Genomic DNA, 21,142 nt, shown 5'->3' with positions numbered 1-21,142 from the left:
AAATTATATTAAAATTGAAAAACAATCTTACCACTACGTCCATTTAATAGCTTGTATCAAATGGTCTTTCTTAGCAGACAGCCGAGTTAAAATTAGTTCATTATTTTATCTACATTTAGAGAACTTAACTCAAATAGATATAATTAATGTATATAGGCTTGTTTTAATTTAAACTGTTCATTTTACTCTTTTATAATTTTTACTATTAATGCTTAATTGGCCAAATTTATCTGTACATTATTTGACAATCCTCTCTTTTCAGTAAATGCAATGAAATTTTTTTAAAATTAATTAATGTCTTGATCACAAAAAATCACGAGTGACCACTAGAAATATGTAGATTGTGTACAGTGGGATTCGTCAGTATATCTGCTGCCTGCTTCACCAAACGGTTTCAAAAGTTGACCCCACGAGCATCCAAAGGCCCCCTTGAGAGTCTTGGTGCAGCAAGAGGGGATGAAATCAAAAACTCAATGATTCTCTAAAAAGGTCATCGCTTTCATAGCATATTCATTCTATCAGAGCCTTGAGGTTGAATAACTCAAGTCCTCACCAGACCAATCAGGGCCCACACAGGAGGGCAAAGAAAGGCTGCAATTGGTAGAGGCCACCAGGGGGGATCAAAGTGTCACAGCCTTTACACCTGCTGCTGGTTGCTCTCTAATGCTCCCCTCTGCCAACACTCTTCCTCCCACCTCTCCAATCTCAGGCATGGGAGGGGTTCTGTCCTCTGACGCCAGCGCACACACAAGCTTGGAACTGTCAAGCTGTGCGGGAAGTGGTGCTGAGTTGAATTAATTAAAGGGTGAGAAAGCTGGGGTGGTTGAGACCTATAGTGCAATCTGCTGGTGGATGCCACTTGAAAGCAGACGTGTCTTTGAGGACCTGAAGGACAGAGGGCACCTTCGGACATTTGAGGGTTTTTGTCGATCATGTGACGTACAACTGCAAGAGCAGTTTAGCTACTATAATCTATGTAAAGTCACATGATCGACGTGATCTTAAGAATAAGCCTGGATTGGAACATTGAGAATGGAATGGGAGCCAAATCACCTTTAATTTCAGTCCCTCAATGCCACAATTGTCACACTCATTGAACAAATCATGTCTTTATATGTTGTTTTCTTCCTTGTTCAATTTACTACAACAGAAAACAAAACAACCCACTACGGGTGGTGTGACAGAAGCATAAGCCTGGAAGGATTAACACACTGCTTTATTTATCCTGCCAAAGTTATATATCTGACACAAAAGCACCATGGACGAATCATTCCAAGGTAAAATAAATCCAGAAACCTAATTCAGCAAGTGCAGCATACTAGAATTAGAGAATCACTACATTCTATCTTAATAACATAAAAATACACAGTAGCATTTAGAACCAGCAGCACTTGATTGGTGTAACCTATCAAGTTAAATGACTACATGTTTGATACAACTGCAAAGAGACCTCTACCTACGTCAGCCGCAGAATAAAAATGGTACAAGTGAGGCGGCACGGCGCACCATTAATGAAGCTATTCTTGCACGACAACATCCCCTGTGACAACTATCAAGATAACAACGCACATAGGTGCACACACACTTACAGATTTACACCCACCTGACAATCTAAAAAAAGTCACTTTGATTCTTTCAGATGAAAGTGTAGTCATCAAATCAGGCTCAATCTGTTATAACATTAAGTAACAGAAAAACAAGAATGAGCAAATAAAGAAGGATCCTCAGCTCCGCAGAGGCAAGCGAAGAGAAAAACTGTGACTTAACTTGATGATATTGGCTTGGTCTCAAATCCAATTCCCAAGGCCCGTCGCCCCCCTCACAAAAAATGGATCTTGTCACACACATAGAGCAGTCACCATTGGTGTATCTCACACACTTGTAATAAAATAAAAACAGTTTTGGTCTGCTCCTCTTTAAATCCCACAGTTTGGATGACCCAGGAGAGAGCATAAATCATTCTGTATGATGTAAAAATCATGGTCCCTCCAGAATAACAGAAACTGTTAATGATCTGAGGAAGCTAAGAGGCTGGTGCACCCTAGTGGTGACTACTGAATCAAGCTTTAAAGTCCTTCACACCCACTCTACTTCTGTAGAGTGGGTGACACTGGGTGAAGCTGCAATGTCAATATTTCATTTCTCGCTTTGAAATCCACTGCAGCAGTAAGCCTAGGATGTCCATAGTGTACCAAACCACAGCTTCCACAGAATAATGGCAGAGGGAACATGACACAGACTCCTATCCCAGTTCACAGGGAGACAGAGGGAAGGCAAATTTACACATTGCATACAAGTCTGAGATGAGAGTGGAAGGAAACGATTAGTGGTTGAAGATAAAGAGCGATAAAGAAGGGTAGAGCCGACCACAGCTCACAGTCCATCAGCTTTTCTTGGCACTGTCAATTAGGTAGGACTTTGGTGATTACAAGAATTGGAAATTGCAGTGTCTGCCGCAGGCCAGAGCTCAGCCCTGCTTTATGTTTCAGCGGAGAATTAGTGGGTAAGTAATACGGTAAGTGATTCTGCTTATCAACAAGCATCAGGGTGAGAAAGCCATTCTACTCCTCTTCATTTTGTCTCATGAAATCTGTTTTAATTCATGGTGCGTGATTCTCTGATTAGCTACCCTGCCTACAGTCGTGCAGTGAAGGGTTAAGGGAGGCTGTATTAGTACAGTGAGACTGTGGAGGAGGACAGCTACAGGCAAAGATGGGCGTACAAAACACATTTGAACCAGATTTAGCCCACATCTCTCTTGGCTGTGGTTTCCTTCCCAAACCCACATTTTGAACATGTGACGACACAGCTCAACTGATTAAAATCCCGAATCCTCTGTACCTGTGAGCTTCTTCATGGGCTGTAGCCTGACGCTGATGGTCTGGTGGGTGAGCAAGGGGGAGGAGGGCAGTGAGCGTGACACGCCCTCCATTATGCGAATGTGCTGCATGCCCTCGGTCATTGAGAGTGGAGGCACAGCGTAGTCTCCTTCAAAGGCACAGTCACTGTCTATGCTGCCACCTGCAGGATAGGAGGGAACACAAAGCAGCGTGAGACGTGTTCCTCATCTTTCATGATCAGTTTCTGCAACGAAAGCAGAGAAAGTATGGAGATGCAAATGGCGGTGATAAAATGTATATTTAAGTCTATTTTCACTGAAATATCATCCTACATGGTTCTCTTCTGTATTCATGGATACATTACTGCACCATCAGAAAGATACGGATGCTGATACTTGATTCTAATGACAGAAACACTGAAATGATGGATCGCAATACAATTTATATAACTGCCGTCTGTTTCTTGTAATTTTTGCATGTATTTTGGATGCTTTCAGGTTATTGGTAACACTTGTTTAAATATTTTTGCATCTTCGGTGGTCATGCTGTATGTATCTCGTAACCGAGCTCTTTTGACTAAAAAACATGAACATCAGCTACAGAGGCTCTAGCCCTAAACTCCTTGGCCCCAGTAGGCCTTTTCAGTTATCCATCCTAGATCATCGTATAGCTTAATAAATCACAAACAACTATTTGATATCAACACCCACCCAATATTCTATCAAGCTGCTTATTGTCTAAGCATTAGTAGAGTTTATTTAATGGTGTTGGATTGCATTGGCTTGGTGTGGTGTTTGTTTGTCCTCCTCCCACCCCACATGAAAAGCACATATGAGTAACCCTAAGCACACTTCAGCCTGGTTTCTCTATTCTGATATCAATACAAACACAGTATTGAGTGTAACAAGATTGGCGTGACCCAGAAGAGCCTGCCATCCCTGCAGGCAACATATGCCGTTTACATTCACATTGCCGTTACAAACTGCAGCCTGCCTGACTGCTGTAAGCCCCACGGTAACACAATACCCTGCAATTTTTTATATAATAAATGAGAATTTTCTAACCATCTGAAATGTGTTTAAACAAACCAAAAATGAGCACAGTCATAATCATGAGAGAGCATTTTATTTACAAGAAAGCCTCTTACAATGAGCCGTAATTACAGACAGAGCACAAACAACCACTCTCCATCACTCAACCACCCTCTTTTTCCTCTATTCCTTCAAAAACTATGCCAACATAGAGAGTTTTTAAAAAGTTCACACACATGTACCCCCTTGCAAATGAAAAACCAGTCCGCTGTCCATAAACATAACATTCATTTTGTGAATTTGTCCTGGCTCAAACTGACCATTTCCCTACAGACGGACCTGTAGAACTTACTGTTCTCGCAACAATCTCACTTCGGATAACGGTGAGAAATGAAGCCATTATCAGACAGTCGTCTGTGACAAGTCCCTTAGGTGGCCAGTTCCACTGTTAGGACAGGGGCAAATAAGCTGCTGTAATACAAATATACAAACTCTTGCACATTTAGAAGAAATAACACACATCTCTGTGGTTCCGCCACTGCTGTCACCACAGAGATATGCGTAGTGACTGAAAGGACTGACTGGAGACAGTCCATCCATTCACTGGGGAATGTTACTGCAAAAGCAAAAACAACAGCCAGAGCAGTGGTTATGTCTCCCAGCATGGAAATTCTCCTCATGTATGCAGAGCCTGGTGTGAATACCAAGGGGGATCTTGGTATTCTGGTAGCAATTATCGCACGTCAAGATCCATCTCAATTGAAGTGAATTCCAACGCTGGATGAAAACATGAAATATTCTCCATTTGAATGAGGCGTTTCACACGAACATTCTGAAACACTAAATTTCAAACTCTCATGCAAAATCTTATAAGCTGAAGTAGAAATAAAAAGGTGTGTATGCTTGGAAAGGTGGAGAGGGAGGAAGAGCGGCACTTCAGTGGTGAAATCCAGAAAACAAAAGCTTCGAGGGGGAAATGATAGTGTTTTATTTTAGACTGTGATAGGAGACATGTCTAAGGGCCACTCCATGCCTCAAAATAAACACCAACACCTACTCACCGAGGCGCTTTGGTTCAAAACATGCATGGGGGGGGACGACATGAAATTATAATTGCCCAAAACATTTCCTGCCAAGCATCAACATTCCCGCTGTTGATAGTGTTGTACAGTGTTCAGCCTATTTCCCCTGAAGTAACTCAGATTTACAGACAACATTACAAGATTATAAAATTCATACAGTTCTATCCCTATAAATACAACTTCATTCCCAGTACCCATAAACTTTTTTGCTATAAAGTTGAATAAAATACAGCCTGACACACGAGGCTCCATGGGTTCTTACTGTGAAAACATTAAGGGAGCAGCCAAGAGACACATATTACAGGAAATACAAAGGTAAAGGTAGGGGAAGAGCTTGCATGGTTATTCTCGACAACTCCGCTTCTCATTCAGTCAAATAATACGCATGAATTTCTGGGAGCCACTGCATAATAGGCAACCAAATAAAAAGAAAAATTATTGCTGAGGAGAAAAAAGATGTGTGTTATGAGTCTTTAAGATCAAGGATGTACAAAAGCTTACCTTGACCGACGTGGCTCAGGTGAGGGTCTAGACTGGGTGAGCGGGGGTCTCCCAAGTCCTCGCTCCCACCATCTGCAGACGAGGAGCAGAGAGAGAAGGACAAGGAGTGAGCTCTGTGGTGCTGGTAGCATTGTGAGGAGGTGCGGGCCAGCAGCCAGGCAACCTCCTCATTTCCGATCAGCCAGGTGTGGGACCGGAGGACCCCCAGCAGGCTGCTTATACACAGCCCCTCTACACCCCTCCTCCTGGGGCCTAGATGGCCCCTTATAGTAGCAAAGGGAGAGCGTGCTGCCAAGCTCCATTTTTTCTGCCTCCCCATGGTTAGACTAAACAGTCAGCAAGCCTCTCTGTGTAAGGGCATGTCCACGCAGATTACAAAGCTGTTTACATTACAGCCATTGTTGCATGCAGAATGCCCTGTGTTAGCACCACCATCATAGAGCTCACTGGGCTCTATGGTTCAATGAGCAAGCACTAGCAGTAAAAGAGTGGGCGTATCCTAGGATAGATCCCCATATAGTAATGATATGAGGATCAATTATGCCCAAGGGAGCAGGCAGGCAGAATTAGCCACAGTGGATGGTGCTGAAAAGAGGAGGTGGGGGTTGGGGGCGGCATCACTGGCCAGCACATTCAGTGTCACCAGGGGATGGTTTCATAATCCTGCTCAAGTGCAGATGGATCTGCTGTAAAGCACAATGGACCAACAGAGGAGGTTTGGAACAAATGATTTATACTCTGAATAAATACATCCCAGAAGAATTAAGTGAGCTATTAATAAAACTGCACCAACTTGTTCAAACTGATGGATTTTATAAGAGTAGAAAGATCAAACACTGTTGCATTAAACAGAAAAACAATACAGCTTTTTATCAGGAGAGGGCTGTATATTTTGGCAAGACCCACACTTTATTTGGATTACAGGGCTCACCATCAGCCCAGAAAACCCAAACAAATACTGAGTTATTATCTTTCCCATCGCAGATTCACGCACCGTGTGCCAGTAGCCACACAGCAGGTTAGATTGGCTCGCCGGTGGAAAGATCAAGCTTGTCGATAGGCCGATAGAAAAAGCCATGGGGCATGATTGTGTGAGAACTGGGCCAGCCTGAGATTGACACTGATTGTGGAAGGAAGTCCTTTGCAGAGGATGTTTAGCGTTCACTTCCTGACCTGAGCCACTATGTCAGGATGTGTCAAGGGTGTCAAATTAATGGCTATACTGACAAAAACTGATGCAATCAAAGAATATCATTTACATTTTTTTTTTTGCAAAACATTGCTATTGCACTTGGTGTTTACCATACAAAAAACATACATCGTTTTGCGAACACTTCTACCCTGACACCTTCTACCCTGACACCTCCATTTCATGCATGTTCAACACCAACATCTCACCAAAAATAGCTTCTCACTTATATACATGATAAGCCATATAATCTAGTAAAATCAGTGTTGGAAAAACCATAAAAACACAGGCTCTAAAGATGCCATGACTACAAGCACTGATTGCCCAGTGAGCTGTGAAAATACACATTCATACATACGCAAGCACAGACAGTGTGTGACGCTGTAAGCGGAAAGCTCAATCGCACACAATAATAGATTTTGCACATGTAGTTTGCTCCTGCGGCGTATCTGATTATAGGGTGAGGTTTTAGGAACCATGCTTCTCATAAGATGATCTTCTAAATGTCATATCTGAAACTCTTTGTCTTTGTTGTTAACATTTGAGGTAAAATGCTTTAATTCTACTTGTTATACTTGACAAAAAAAAAAGTGCTGTCAGGTTCAATTACACTCCACCCACTAAATGACAAATCTAAGCAAGACTATCAATTTAAAGATGCAGCGTGTATAATTTAGTGGCATCTAGTGGTATGGTTGCAGGTCTATTAAAAATAAATACATAAATAAATAAAACTTCCGCCACACCCCCCTTTCCAAGCCTACGCCGTCCGACAGACTGAAGAAGCTGCTCGGATGAATAACGAAATATTTGAAACCAAAAAGAAAGAAGTCCAGTTGACACTGCCTAAACAGAACCGACTAAAGCTTTTCCCACTGTAGAAAAATATTTTAGTGTGTCTTTGTTTTAAAGATGGGAGGGCTCAAGTAGAAAATCGGACTTCTGTGGTTAACTTGTGACAGTTTGAAGCACATGTGTACTGTTTGGTCTATTTAAAATCGTAAAAAGCCTGAGGTGTAGCACCAATAATTCAGGGAAGTTGGCAGAGTTAAAGCACTGAGTGGAGCTGTCAATCAGTCTTGAAAATGCCAAGCAGAATTAGTGTTACCTCTGACAATGAGGGAGAGAAAGTGGTGGATAAAACGGTGACTGTGGCTTATGCAAGCAGCAATGCTTACAATATTCCCACCGTACCTTTAAATAACTTTGTTATTAAGTTTTAGAAAAGTTCACTCAGCACAAATCTGACTTTACCTATTTAGTGTCTATTCCTCCTTACAGATTGTTTTCTTGCTACCAGCCAAGGCAGTACAGTGTCAAGGCACACAAATCAATGTCCTATTAAACGGAGAACATGAAAAGGGAGGACCCCTGTTTGACAGAAATGGAGATGTGTTTTCATTCCAACTGCAGAGACAAACAGTGGACATCAGTCTGTTTTTTTACACAACATCTGTCAAACACTCATGAGCATGCAGCTTAACACAGCTGAGTACCAGTCTCAATGTCAGAACAGACAATCTCTACTCTGTAACCACATCATATTTAGCTGTAAAGTCAAAGCTTTGCTCTCTCTGAAGGTAAAAGACCATATGCTAAACCAAAGAAATAATGGTGCACTTACTCTGTTGGGCTATTCTTTGTAGCTGTAATGCCACGCTGCGGTGTTAGGATATCAAAGGAGCTAATTTCGCACTTGGACAAAGAGTCATTATGGGAGAAGTCAGCGTGACATCTGATAGTGATCCCGCGAAGCGTGGAGAGTTAACATTGTTGTTCAGACTGACTTTAATAAAAGTGCCCACATTCACAGTGGTGAATGTGACCTCTGCTCCCAAATGAGGCTTCTTTCCCCAGGTACTGTTTGGCAATGATTACTACAAATTGTCGTCTTTCGTGCAATCACTTTTGGCTAAAGGAAGAGCTTAACAATATTTAACATAAAGTTTACGAGAAGACACTTCAGACACAAGGTGCTCAGTGCATCAGAGAGATCCACCAGCAGCTATATCTTGACCCTTAGACCCTGTTATACTCTCTTCAATGGTGTCAATTGTACTAAGATACAACAGGACAAGTATACAGACAGGTCTGTTGTCTGAAGCTGAAAGAAGATTCTGTGTGACTTTAACGAGTTTGGTTTCTGTACTATGATGTACCCTCAATCCTGACTGGAAATCTTCACATAAATGTGAATCTGCGCAGGTAGTCACATAATTGCTTTGCAAAATACTTGGTATATTGGCATATAATTGACTAAACATCTGGATCCAAAAAAAAAAAAAAAAAAAAAAACATTTTAAGTAGGAGTTTGATTACAGCAACCTTATACAGTAATCCTGTGGGAAATAGCCTGTTAAGTAAATAAATGCAATGCTGAGACAGTTAATGACAATGTGTACATGAACAGTAATGTTTCTGACTGTAATGACTTAGTCTGTATTAATCACTCAATCAGCGACTCCTTTTGTGTTGGTTTTTGATTTATGTATTAAACTGGACAATAGACTAACTTCCAAAAGTGCAGTTGATGCCAGCAGATTTTCCACTTGAGGGACAACATTGTGAAGAGAAAAAAAGACACTGGAACTGAACCATGTAACTGAGACACCGCCCAGATTCAAGGAGCCCAGAGAATTACAACCTTGGGCTCAGTGCCTTCACTCAGTGACAGTGCAGTGATTCAGTTTGAGCTTCCTTTCGGATTTATGTCTTACCTTAGCTTATTGCATTTTGGGTCTCTAACATAGTTATGTTGCCAACTTGTTGTCAAACACTATTTGTCCTCCAGAAGCAAAGTAGTTCCCTAATTAATCGGCAGTTACTCTTCATGTCAAAGCAAACTTTTCTTACCATTCATCTAAATAATATTCCAGGTAAGAAATAAACACTATTTATTTTATTTTATCACCTAGTCTGTGTAATAAATTACACCAGCCACATAATTCCCTTTTGTACTTTTGATACTTCATGCCATCTCTGAAGATAGAGTAATAATTGTGCATTTTTTCAAATCCATATAAATCTCGTGTAGAAACAGAGGGATTCTGTGTGAGCTACAATAATAAAACATACTGACATTTATTCAGCACACGGTTGCCCACACACAAGTAAAAACGAATGTGTGCACCATATATCACATGGAGTTGTGAGTGGTGTGTGAGTAGATGTACCAAGGGTAATTTACCAAAATAGAGATTGATTTAAAGAGTGTTAAAAAGAAAAGTTCAAAATTGGAAAAGGTAAATGCCAAATAGTGAATCACTGCTGAGTGCTGCCAAACTGAAACTTCTAATAGAAGCGAGTCTGGGATTTTGACTATTGTACTGCCATACAACATGGCCCTAAAGTTCAACTCCAGGGTATCACAGGGAGGCAAAATTCTAAGTTTGATTTGGAATATTACAAAGCTGGCCAACGCTAAATACCCCAAACACAACAAATAGAAATTTATATATTTAAGCAGCTGGAATAAGTAATAAGCTCGATACTTGACAAAAGATTATTTTGTCAAAATATCTGTCTGTTTATTTTCTAAAAAATAAAAACAGATGTTAACTGATTAAATGAACTAACCTGTAAGCATTGTTTATCTCTCAAGCAGCAGAAGTAGGAAACATTTAATCATCAGCCATAATGACAGCAGCAGTAATACCATACTCATATTGTTGTCAATCAAGCTAATAATCATCAAATCTAGGGCTGGCTGACATAACTAGTAAAATGTAACCTTGATTTTTTTTTTTTTTTTTTTTTTCAATTTTACGGACAATTCACAATTTTGACTGATTTTTTTCCTGTCTACAGTACTCCAGACGAAACATGATTTAGAATATATTTATTAAAATTGTATGCTGGTTCCCAATCTCTGGAGCCATCATCCTGTATTGTCACTGAACGTCTACAAACAACACAGCTTAAAAAAAGAAACCTGCTAACAAATGGCTAACACTACATCTGCCATTAGATACAGATGCTCACAATTAACCTGCTAGGTTAGTTGGTGACTCCCAGTTCCCCGTAGGTGTGAATGTGAGTGTGAATAGTTGTCTGTCTATGTTGGTGCTGAGATAGACTGGTGAGCCGTCCCGGCTATACCCCGCCTCTCACACAATGACAGCTGGGATACTCTCCAGCCTCCCCCCTCCCGTGACCCTAAAACAGGATAAGCAGTTACAGATAATGGATATATGGATGGATTTACACCTTCTGCCGTGGTCACTCTCTACGTTTCTTTCTGCAGGTATCCCTTTGTTCGTTTGTTGCTTCCAGTTGCTCTTGTTTTCTTTTATCTCTCCACTCTTCACTCAACCCCAACTGGCCAAGGCAGATGGCCGCTCACCCTGAGCCTCGTTCTGTCTGAGGTTTCTTCAGTTAAAGGGAGTTTTTCATCCTCACCATCACCTTAGTGCCACTCAAGGGGCATTTATTGGCTTTTCTCTACAAGTCTGTATAGTTTAAAATATATCATGTAAAGTACCTTGCGATGACTTTATTGTGAATTAGCGCTGTGTAAATAAAGTTGATTTGAAATTAATTAAATTGGTGCTGGTGTTGTAGCAAAGGAATAACGTATCTCACATTTCCCAAATTAGGCATTTTCATACAGTTCAAAAACAGAAATTCAAGTTAGTTTAATTAATTCAATATATTGCCCAGCCCTAGTCAAATGCTTTCAGCCGTAGGGTGCATAAAGTGCTGGCCCCAGACAAGCATTCTTCTCCTCTAGTTTTGACATTCATTTAAGCTGAATTTAATCAGACTCACAACAAAGTGGAGCATCTTAATGAATCACAACACCATAGTGTGCTGCGCTGAGCCGTATGAGCGCACAGACATCTGCTCGGTTGTAAAGTTGGCAGATATCTTCATTAGCATCAGCCTCAGTTTCATGCATAGGATCCAAAGGATAAACACACAGCCATCTTCTCTGAGAGAGCTTGTCAAGTGTTTTCTCCCTACTGTTGCACTGAGCCTGCCTTGGTCTACCACAGGAAGTGTAGCATTCTGACACCCTGCCAATGTAAAACAATAGGGAACCACTTTCATCCAAACCACAAACATACACAGAGTCAAACACATGGAGATGCTTTATGGCTGCCATACTGAGAAGAGACTGAAAATATTCTTTGCAGGGGATATTTGTGTCAACAATAATTTAGGTTTCAATATGTCCATGAGGAGGCTCTACAGTGTTACTCACCCAATAGATTTATAGATGAATTAACTATTAATGTCACACCAAAAAGAAAAAATATAATCAAAAGTAGATCTGTGGTGTAAAGTGATCCGTTTTGGGTCACTGATTTTAACGAGGCTGGTAGTCGACCTCTGGTTTGAAATTAGATCTCAGACTTTTGTCCCAGATGAATCACAGATGAATCACAGAGAGAAGCAAGGGCCGCAAAATCATAAATATAGAAAAATGCTTGCAATAGTAATATGCCAGGAGCCAGGTACAGTTCAGTGGTACTGTCCTGTCAAAACCCACTTAATCTGCTATATGAGGACCCTGACATATTTGTAAATCTCTCACATATTTTGAAACATCCTAATAGCCAAGATCAGTGTACTTGGATGGGCGGTATTGTGCATCTTATTTCTCATTTAATTGTGACTTCCCAAAAGACATGGATTCAAACATGCTTGTTTGAGTGGCCCAGTCATTTTTAATAAAAAAATAAATAATTCACCTATGCTGTCATGTGACCTACCACAGAGTACAACAAATTCAATAGTGTTCAATGTCATTCGCCCAACTTGTCTTTCAAATAATTGATTTCGTTCACCTGTTCATAAGGAGCTATGCGTCCATGAGATTTGATCATCAATTCCAAAATCAGGCTGCCTGTTCTGTTTGTGGTAAAGCTTCTACCAGAGTAGCATCAAGTGAGTGAGAAAATAAGAATTGCACCCTGAGCCCTTCAAGACTACTGTCAAAAATCACCAAAAAACAACCTTACAAACTGAACAGAGGTGCAGCAGAATTGCCAAGACAATCCTAACAGTAGTTGTGATGTGATCAGAGCAGCACTGTACTTCAAACAAATTAAGAGGGAGTCCAGAAAAAAAGAAACTACAAGCAAATGTACAGGTGATGTTAAACTGTGTTACAGCTGGCTCTTACAACAGAGGATGGAGCCTGAATTTTACCTATAGAAATGTAGGAGTTGCCGTGATGAAATAGGGCAATATAAATAAAAATCAAAAAAACCTCTGATTAAACACTCAAGCCATGCAATGCCCTGATAGCCAAATGGTTAGAAAATGGGTAAAAGCTAATCTGCATGAGGCCGATTGTTTTCCTGGAGGCAACCTTGTATCCTTGTACATCAGCCATCAGTTGCTTTAAACATGACTAATAAGTCATGTTTGTTTAAACATAAAAAAAGAAGGTTAACAAAGCCTTATGACAAATGTTGAGCCCATACTGCTCAATGTTTCAACCCTGTGGTGATTTTGAAGCAATACAAAAGGTGGTCTGACAGTGAGGTATGCTGAGCTGTTTGTCACAGGTTGAATTACCTGCGGTGACAGACAGAAAGACAATCCTGTCAACTCGAGCAATCTCAGAATGTGGGAGGACAAACTTCACCAGTTATGAGGACTCCCAGCAGAGAGAAGGTACTGCTGTGGACATTTGCTGTTGTGATTCTACAGGGACAGAATTATGCAGGTGTGCTGAGCCACATAGTAGAAGGGAGACTTAGTGAGATAGAAAGCCAGTCGAGCCAGCAGTTTCACAAGCTGTTAACTGCGTTTAGGATGATGCCCATAGCAGCTCTGATTTAATGTGTGTACCTTACTCTTTTACAAGCAAGAAGACTAACAAAACCAGCCAGCCAGCAGCTGAGCCATGAAACCGGGGTGCTGTGTGGGTAGAGGACACTTTTGAACGTTTGTAGTACCTAGTGCACTCTGAAGAGTACTATAGTGGTGCAAAAAGTTATACTATACATACTGCTCCATCTAGTGTAGTGTAAACTATTAAACATGTGCATATAGTTCTTTTCCACCACAGGAACATAAGAACCCATAGTCTGAACTGACAATTTTGCATAATTTTTTTTACTATGTTCGTCACCACATGGCAACACTGGGACAAGTGCCATTTTTATGCAGTGGAGTTTTGGCTCAGAAAGTGTAGGAAAAAGTTGCAGAAATAATTCTTGTCCATGTAATAACTTTTAAATGTCAGTGTTGTTCAATTAACAGAAGATCCCCATCTGCAGAAGGAGGTCAAAGCGATGCAGAAAAATAAAGACCAGCTGCATTTCTTATCAGCATGTTTCCTTAATTGTTTGACAGTCGCTGCCTAAACAAAAAGTGATTAATTTCTGAGATAACAAAACTTCAAATAGTTTGGATTAATCTTTGTTGTTGTACCCAAAGTTCATTTCTTGTTCTTGCATATGTGTTTATAGTACGAAAGCAAACTGGCATCTTCCAATTTACCATGAATTGATGCATGCAATAAGAAGAAATAGCCTTTTGTCCCAGTCATGCTCAAAGCACTACAGAGGTAACTCTATTTTTCCTGCTGTTACATAACTGCTGATTTCCTGAGGGCTATAACAAATCATAATGCAAATCTTTTTTTAGCTCATACTACTGCTGTTGCTGTTCCTTTTTATAACCTCATTTGTGCTCTTAGCTAAAATATTACCTGTATTACACAACATACTCTACTTCATCTGCAAGAATGTTTTGACTGATTTTGAGTTTTGTTTTTTGTACACCAATGTTTATCATTCAAATTTTATATCAGGTCTTTCAAAAGTGCCAAAAAAGAAATGTTGATTTAAGTTAAAAAACAACTCCCAACATGCAATTTGTTGTTCCTGAAACTATTCGGTTATGCTTGTTTTCTATTAATAATCCAACATTTATTATAAAAAAATAAATCACACAACTGAATGTTAATTGTTAGAAGACTAGTGCAACTTGGCTAATCTTAATCCACTTAATAAGAATGCTTACACTGGTTTGCACCTCACTTGCATTCTCAATTGGAGCAAATAAATGATTCTATGTAATATATAATATTCATTTATTTCAGACAAAAACGTCAAAACTCCAATTTGTTTTTTCCATTTGGAGGCAGCAAAAACATGATAATACAACACTGACATATTATTGTGTTTAAAGTTGACCAAAGTGTTACTCCAGTATTTAAAGGAACAAGTTGTCATTTATTTGTGTACAAGTCCAGCATTCACTTTCTTTTAATTCTGTTTTATTTTATCTGCTCATCTGGCTCATATCTAGCTTTTTAGGCAGCTAAATTCTTTATTTTATTCAACAGCTGATCTCCAAATATGTCTGCTGTATTGTGCTGAACAAACAGTGTAAATTGAGTTTTTACAGCCCTTTTACTGAAACCACTTGCCCACTATTGCAGAAAACAATCAATAAAGTTACATGACAGACCTAAAAATGAGCTGTAGCTCTATACAAAGCTCCATGAAGTTGAGAGAAGCTTCAGATTCTTCTTTAAGAATTCAAACGTACAAATTGTACAATATATGACATGACATTAATGTATTAAAACATTTTAAAAGTTTATCACCTGAGTTGATACACTGGCTGATACATATATGGATTTTGGTGTGTGTGTGTGTGTGTGTGTGTGTGTGTGTGTGTGTGTGTGTGTGTGTGTATATATATATATATATATATATATATATATATATATATATATATATATATATATATATATATATATATATATATATATATATATATATAATGATAAGTATTAGAAAGTGTTAGTAAGATTTACATAACATGCAGTAGCATTATTTATTTTCAAAATTCCTAACTATCAATATTGGAACTGACTAACAAATATGAATAAATATGAATGAATGTATTCATTATTGTCTATTTCTTCCGCATTGTATACATCTGTATGATGCTGTACTTGTCCCCAGCATGACCCCTGAGTCTCTCCAACAGCAACAAAAAAAGAAAAAGAAAAAGAAAAAGAAAAAGACAGTGTTTCCTTTGCTTAAAATAACACTTTACCCCCCTCCCACCCACCAGAAAAGCCCAGAGCCTGTGACCCTGGCCGCAGAAAAATATCTGGAGGACAGTGAACAGCACGGTGACGGCGCTGGGCCAGAGAGGTGACGCATATATGAGTGGCTGTGTGCGTCAGGCTTTGGCTGACAGCACCACAACTCAGCAGTGTCCTGGATTGATGGAGGTGTTATGATGGAGGAAGTAGGAAGAAACAGAGAATGTGTGTGTGTGTAACTGAGAGAGAGAGAGAGAGAGAGAGAGAGAGAGAGAGAGAGAGAGAGAGAGAGAGAGAGAGAGAGAAAGGGAGACAGAGAAAGAGAGGAGAGTGATATGCCCCGACTCCTACACTGTCATCGGATGCTGAGAAAATCTGTGTCGCAGTACTGAGTGGGTGGGCTTCATTTAAAGAAAAAATAAAAAATAAAAATAAAAAGCTAGTGAATAAGAGCCTGGAAAAAAAAAGAGAAGCATCATCAACCATCTCCTACCTCCAGTCTGACACACCACTGGGGTTACAACACAGAGCCGAGAAGTGAAAAGCATGCAGCTAAAATAACCAAACAGAAATGGAAGTAAGAAATGAGAATTGCCTGCCTTGAGGCTCAGAGAAAGAGAGAGAGCGAGAGAGAGAGAGAGAGAGGATGAGCAGAGAAATAAAAAAGTGGTCTGGCTCTGGGTCTGCCACGAGGCATTCCACTAAAGAGGGATGCTTCTGTTCCTGTCCATTTTTAATCCCTGACAATAACACACAGAGAGACCACAAATGATGTGAAAGGCAGGCATCCTACCTGTACCAAGCATCATAATTCCCCTTTTTACGTGGTCTTTTCATCACTAATACGAGAACTGAGACAAAGACAGTGTCCTTCATTTTCTTTTTCATTATAGCTTTTGTAACTGGATGTTTTTCTCATGAATCATTTAGATTTTTTTCCTTGGTGAATCTGTACAATAAATGCCTCTTCTATAGCAGTGTCATTTTGTAACCGTTCAAAAAAATTGAATTGTAATAAATATTTTTATATTTTCATGTATATGGAGGTGTTCAACAAGAACTTCATCATCACTGGATTAACGTCTTCTCAAAACTACCACCAAGGTTTTGAGCAGCTGTCAATCCAAACAGATGGAGTAGGCTTGACACATACTATCACCCCCTAGTGGCAGCTTGTACTTGGATGGCATTAGGAATTTGGGGGGGGGACACACGGTTAAGGTTAGTTTAGCTTGCATCTACTTTCATCTGGGATCAAAACAGTTTCACAACAATTTTGCAGACAGTTTTATTAGACTACACTGGTTTAAGGTAAATATACTGCTGCTTTTGGAAATTCTGTACCTTTCTAAACTATGTCCAATTAATTACATTTTCATCAGGTGGACTCCAGTCAAGTTCTAGTTTCATCTGAAGTGGTGAAGGGGACCGACTACTTCACAAAGCTACCGCACCTTCCAACTGAGTATATATACAATACTAGTCATACTGCACTGTACATGCTGGATCAAAACCATCACACTGAATGATTCGTAGTTATTTGCTCGGTTTCTTCAGAGTCTACACATTTCACCCTTAGTTCCATTTGACCTCTACAGACTGTCTACAGTGAGACTCTGGGTGTGTGTGACTCCTGCTAAGGTTGCAGATCCCTCTCTCTCCACTGGTAAAGAGTGTTTAATGAGAAAAGGTTGGGAGCTTGACAAGATTCACACAGAGAAGCTGAGAAAAAGAACTGCAGTCAGTGCTTGTTCATTATGGTGGAAGATATTTACGGCCTTTCAAATTACCGCCTCAGTGAATGACAGTTGAAGCTAAAACCATACGGCAGCTTAAAGAGGAATGCTGCTAAATTTGATCATTATTCCCATTGCTAAGGGGATTCTCTATAGTGTGGGGATTTGTAAGCTTGACAACAAAACCAGAAATGTGGAAGGAGAAGTTTGTTCCACACAGTAATTTTGCTTTTGCCAGCTTAATTCTGAGATCAAGTATATCAAATTCAAGGGATTCACAAATATTTGCTTCAAAATCAACGAGTGCCACACAAAATGCAGAAATCCACGAAACTGTCCCTGCTATATTATTAGCAACCCTGCAACCATCACTTCCTGTTAAGTATGCATGAGTTGGCTTTCTATAACAATGCCAGCAGCAACACTTTTTCTCTGTTTACCTGTGCTTTTCACAAAGACAATGAGATTTTACTATATGGATGGTTAGAGAAACAGATTTCCGTACCTCTTATGAAAATGAGGTTTTGCAAAATTATACACAATGTTAAAATGTGATGGAGACTTGACTTGCATTAAATACACAAAGCTCCATTTAGGTAATGAAATTCAGACAAACAATCCACAAGGGCAGCACGGCATTCAGTGCCCATGACACAGCTCTACGCTGTGGATTATGGATGATTCCACGTTTAAAGACTAAATCCTCTCTCGCAGGTTCACGCAAAAGGTAATTTAACTTTCCCTCGTCTGTCTGCAAGCTATATGACTAATGTAAATCATCGTGTTGAGTGGCTATTTGGTGATAGCAACTCTGAAATGAGTCATGTTTTGATATAATTCCACCTAATTGAGGGGTACAATGCTGCCACCACATAAAGACTTCTACAGGAAAACTTTCGAAAAGCATGGCAACAAAAGAACAAAACACAACAGCTATTTCACATAACAGAATGTAATTACTAGTTTATCTATTTATATAATGATTTAATGCTCGGTACCCTTTTATTTGGGCCACAGCCACAGTGTGCACCTCTCCTTGTGGAACGCCAGCTGAATGCCAAACAAACAAAAGATAACAGATCCCAGCATACAGCATTTCCAAAATAGCCATGAGCAAATAAAAATACGACCATAAAGAGCGTATTTGATGCTGGATAGAAAAAGGCCAGCAGCAGATGGGTTAAATGTCATTTTTGTTTTTGTCGTCGTTCTAATCGAAATGCACAGCTTTCACATTGCAAAGGGGGTAACCATTAAGAAGAGAAGGCGATGAAGAAAGAAGTGGCCATTGACTGTGACCATAGTAACAGATGAAGCATGGAGGACGGAGAGAGGTGAAACAGAAAGCCGACGGAGGCTGTCCTTGCCACTGTGTTATTCTTATCCTTTGCTTGCCCACAGCAATGCAATAATTCCCTCTGCTTTCAGTGTCAGTGTGACATGAGGGGAAAAAATTACATACGCACAGAGAGTATTCTCACACCATTTCAGTTGCAATGGAGATGGGCCTGCAACTGCAAACAAGCCAGCGTGAATAATGAAATACACATTAAATATAAAATAGATGGGGGGATTGTAGAGCTCGCAGACACCAAGTCTTACACATGGTGAGCAAAAAGTAGGCTACAAATGTCTGTTATCATTGACATTACAGCTACACCCTATAATAAAGTACGTGTGAATCCGGTGCTGATCTAACATAAAATTTTCATGTGATGCTTTCAGCTGGGCACTTACAGTAATACTGTTTGGGTGCAGGTCTTGTTGTTTGGCACTAATCCAAACTGATACTAAACTGATATGACATTTTAAAAGTGTAAAAAGAATTTCAGTTTTATATGCTTTTACAGAACGTGTGAATGTAGGGCTGAAACCAAAAAATTATTTGGATTATTATTTAATCTGTCAGCTACTTTGTACACATTTCTCAATGCTGCTCTAGAAAAAGTCACCAAATAGCTTAGAAATGCTGATGCTGGTTTCCTAGTAAAACTACCTGTTTAGTCTGATCAACAGTGAAAAACTAATGAAGCTGCCACTTAATACTTCGACTTCAAATTTCTGTTAGTCGACTAAATAACTGGTAGTGGCTTATAAGAAAGGTTTAGTGGAAAAGTTTGGATGACTACAAGCTGCACGTTTGCCTGTTTTTCTTTTCAATATACAGTGTGTTTACAGAAAAGTAACTGTAAAATTGCACAACCAGAATAATGACAGTTACCAAGGTCATAACTTAAACATTAAACAGTGAAATATGATATGCATTTAACTACAAAGGAAAATGAATGTTCACCCTTAAATTATTATACAGAATAACCCTCCTCCTTTTTTGTCATTGTAATATCTCTCAAGCTTCAGTGTTTTCCACATTTGTAAAATTTTGTTTTATTGCAATTCCAATTCCAAATAAACCAGCTGTTTTTCATACTTAATGGACAATGATAAGGGATTTGTTGCTTCAAGGATGGCTGTATGTGGATCAGCTTGCTAATCCTTCACAAACACCTTGGAGAAACAATTATAGATGCTTTTCAAATATGTGTTCAGTATAACTTGCAGTACCGGAGAGAATGGGCTAAATTAATGACTATAGTTTGTCAGTCGACTCTTTTGAATTATCAACTTAAAAAAATGCATTTCAGACATTGTTTGTCTTTTCTGACCAACTGTCCAAAAGCTAAAGACGTTCAATTTGAAAAAATCTAATAATAAAGAAAGAGAGCAAATTCTGCCATTTGAGAAGCTGGAACCACTGAATGTTTGACACTTGTGGATAACAAATGATTAAACAATTAATTTCTCAAAGATTAATTTAATTATCTTGCCACTTATCCTGTTAAGGGTCATTGGGAAATTATTTCAATCAACAACCTTATGAAGACTAATCTTTTTTGGCACAAATGGTGGATGTGCCTGTAACACTAGTGTGAATAGGTAAACTTGCTATGTGTGGTGCCTTCATAAGACATGTCATAATAGACAAATCCATCCACAGGCCTGAGAAATGCTGATAAATCCAACAGAGACGGTTTGGGAGAAGCATTTGGATGCACAGCTGCCATGGGTTTAGAAACATGTCTTGCTGTTTGCAGCTCTTGTGAAGTGCAATTCCTCCATTCGTTTATGCCACGCTTGTGTTTTGGTTCTTATCATGTGTTGCAAAGCAACACAATATCCCTCAGTATGCTCAGCTAGCAAGGGCACTTCCTGCTATTGAAACGCATGTAGCGTTTAGCAGCAATAAGGAGCCCATCTACATCAAGAAGCACAATAAATGCCCAGTTTCCCAACTGACAGAAACAACAGGATGCCATGCAAAAGGGAGGCTGGTAAGTCCCGCACGGCATCAAAAATTTAAATAGACCACCACCATGTTATTTTAAAATTTCTCATGGCAAAATGCAGGCTGCATTCCAGCAGGCTGCGTTGTTTGGAGGATTGTGGATTTATATATGCGTCAGTGTGTGCGTGTGGTACTGAATGATAAATGGTGAGAATAGAGTGATGGAATAAAACAGGATGTAATGATATGGAAAATAAATCTGTGGCAAATAAGGACAAATTGTTTAAAAAATGAAAGTGAGGAGAAGGGATGGCAAATGGGTAGCACCTGCAATAATGATAATAAATGGATGACGAATGGGTGGACTGAGTGGGACTTTACATAAAAGGAAGATTGGGGGGGGGGGGGGGGGGGGGGGGTGTTAGAGGAATAGCCACTCCAGACAGAATGAAAAGAGGAAC

At 39.6% G+C, this 21,142-nt stretch overlaps 1 protein-coding gene across 15 annotated transcripts in view; it reads right to left on the bottom strand.

Moving 5' to 3' along the window:
- The window catches only part of tanc2b (tetratricopeptide repeat, ankyrin repeat and coiled-coil containing 2b), a 133,843-nt gene that overhangs the window by 62,995 nt on the left and 49,706 nt on the right, over positions 1 to 21,142 (bottom strand). For 11 of the 15 annotated variants that reach the window (XM_067487131.1, XM_067487124.1, XM_067487133.1 and 8 more), the window contains 2 exons: positions 5,455 to 5,526; positions 2,842 to 3,021 (listed from right to left, as the gene is read on the bottom strand). In XM_067487131.1, the coding sequence (XP_067343232.1) occupies positions 2,842 to 3,021; positions 5,455 to 5,526 (252 nt within the window). The remainder of the gene's footprint in view (positions 1 to 2,841; positions 3,022 to 5,454; positions 5,527 to 21,142) is intronic. The other 4 variants (XM_067487134.1, XM_067487138.1, XM_067487143.1 and 1 more) reach the window with 1 other exon arrangement.

This window comes from Channa argus, chromosome 20 (genome assembly GCF_033026475.1).
Source record: "Channa argus isolate prfri chromosome 20, Channa argus male v1.0, whole genome shotgun sequence".
NCBI classification, from domain to species: domain Eukaryota; kingdom Metazoa; phylum Chordata; class Actinopteri; order Anabantiformes; family Channidae; genus Channa; species Channa argus.
This window is presented reverse-complemented; position numbering and strand designations above follow the sequence as displayed.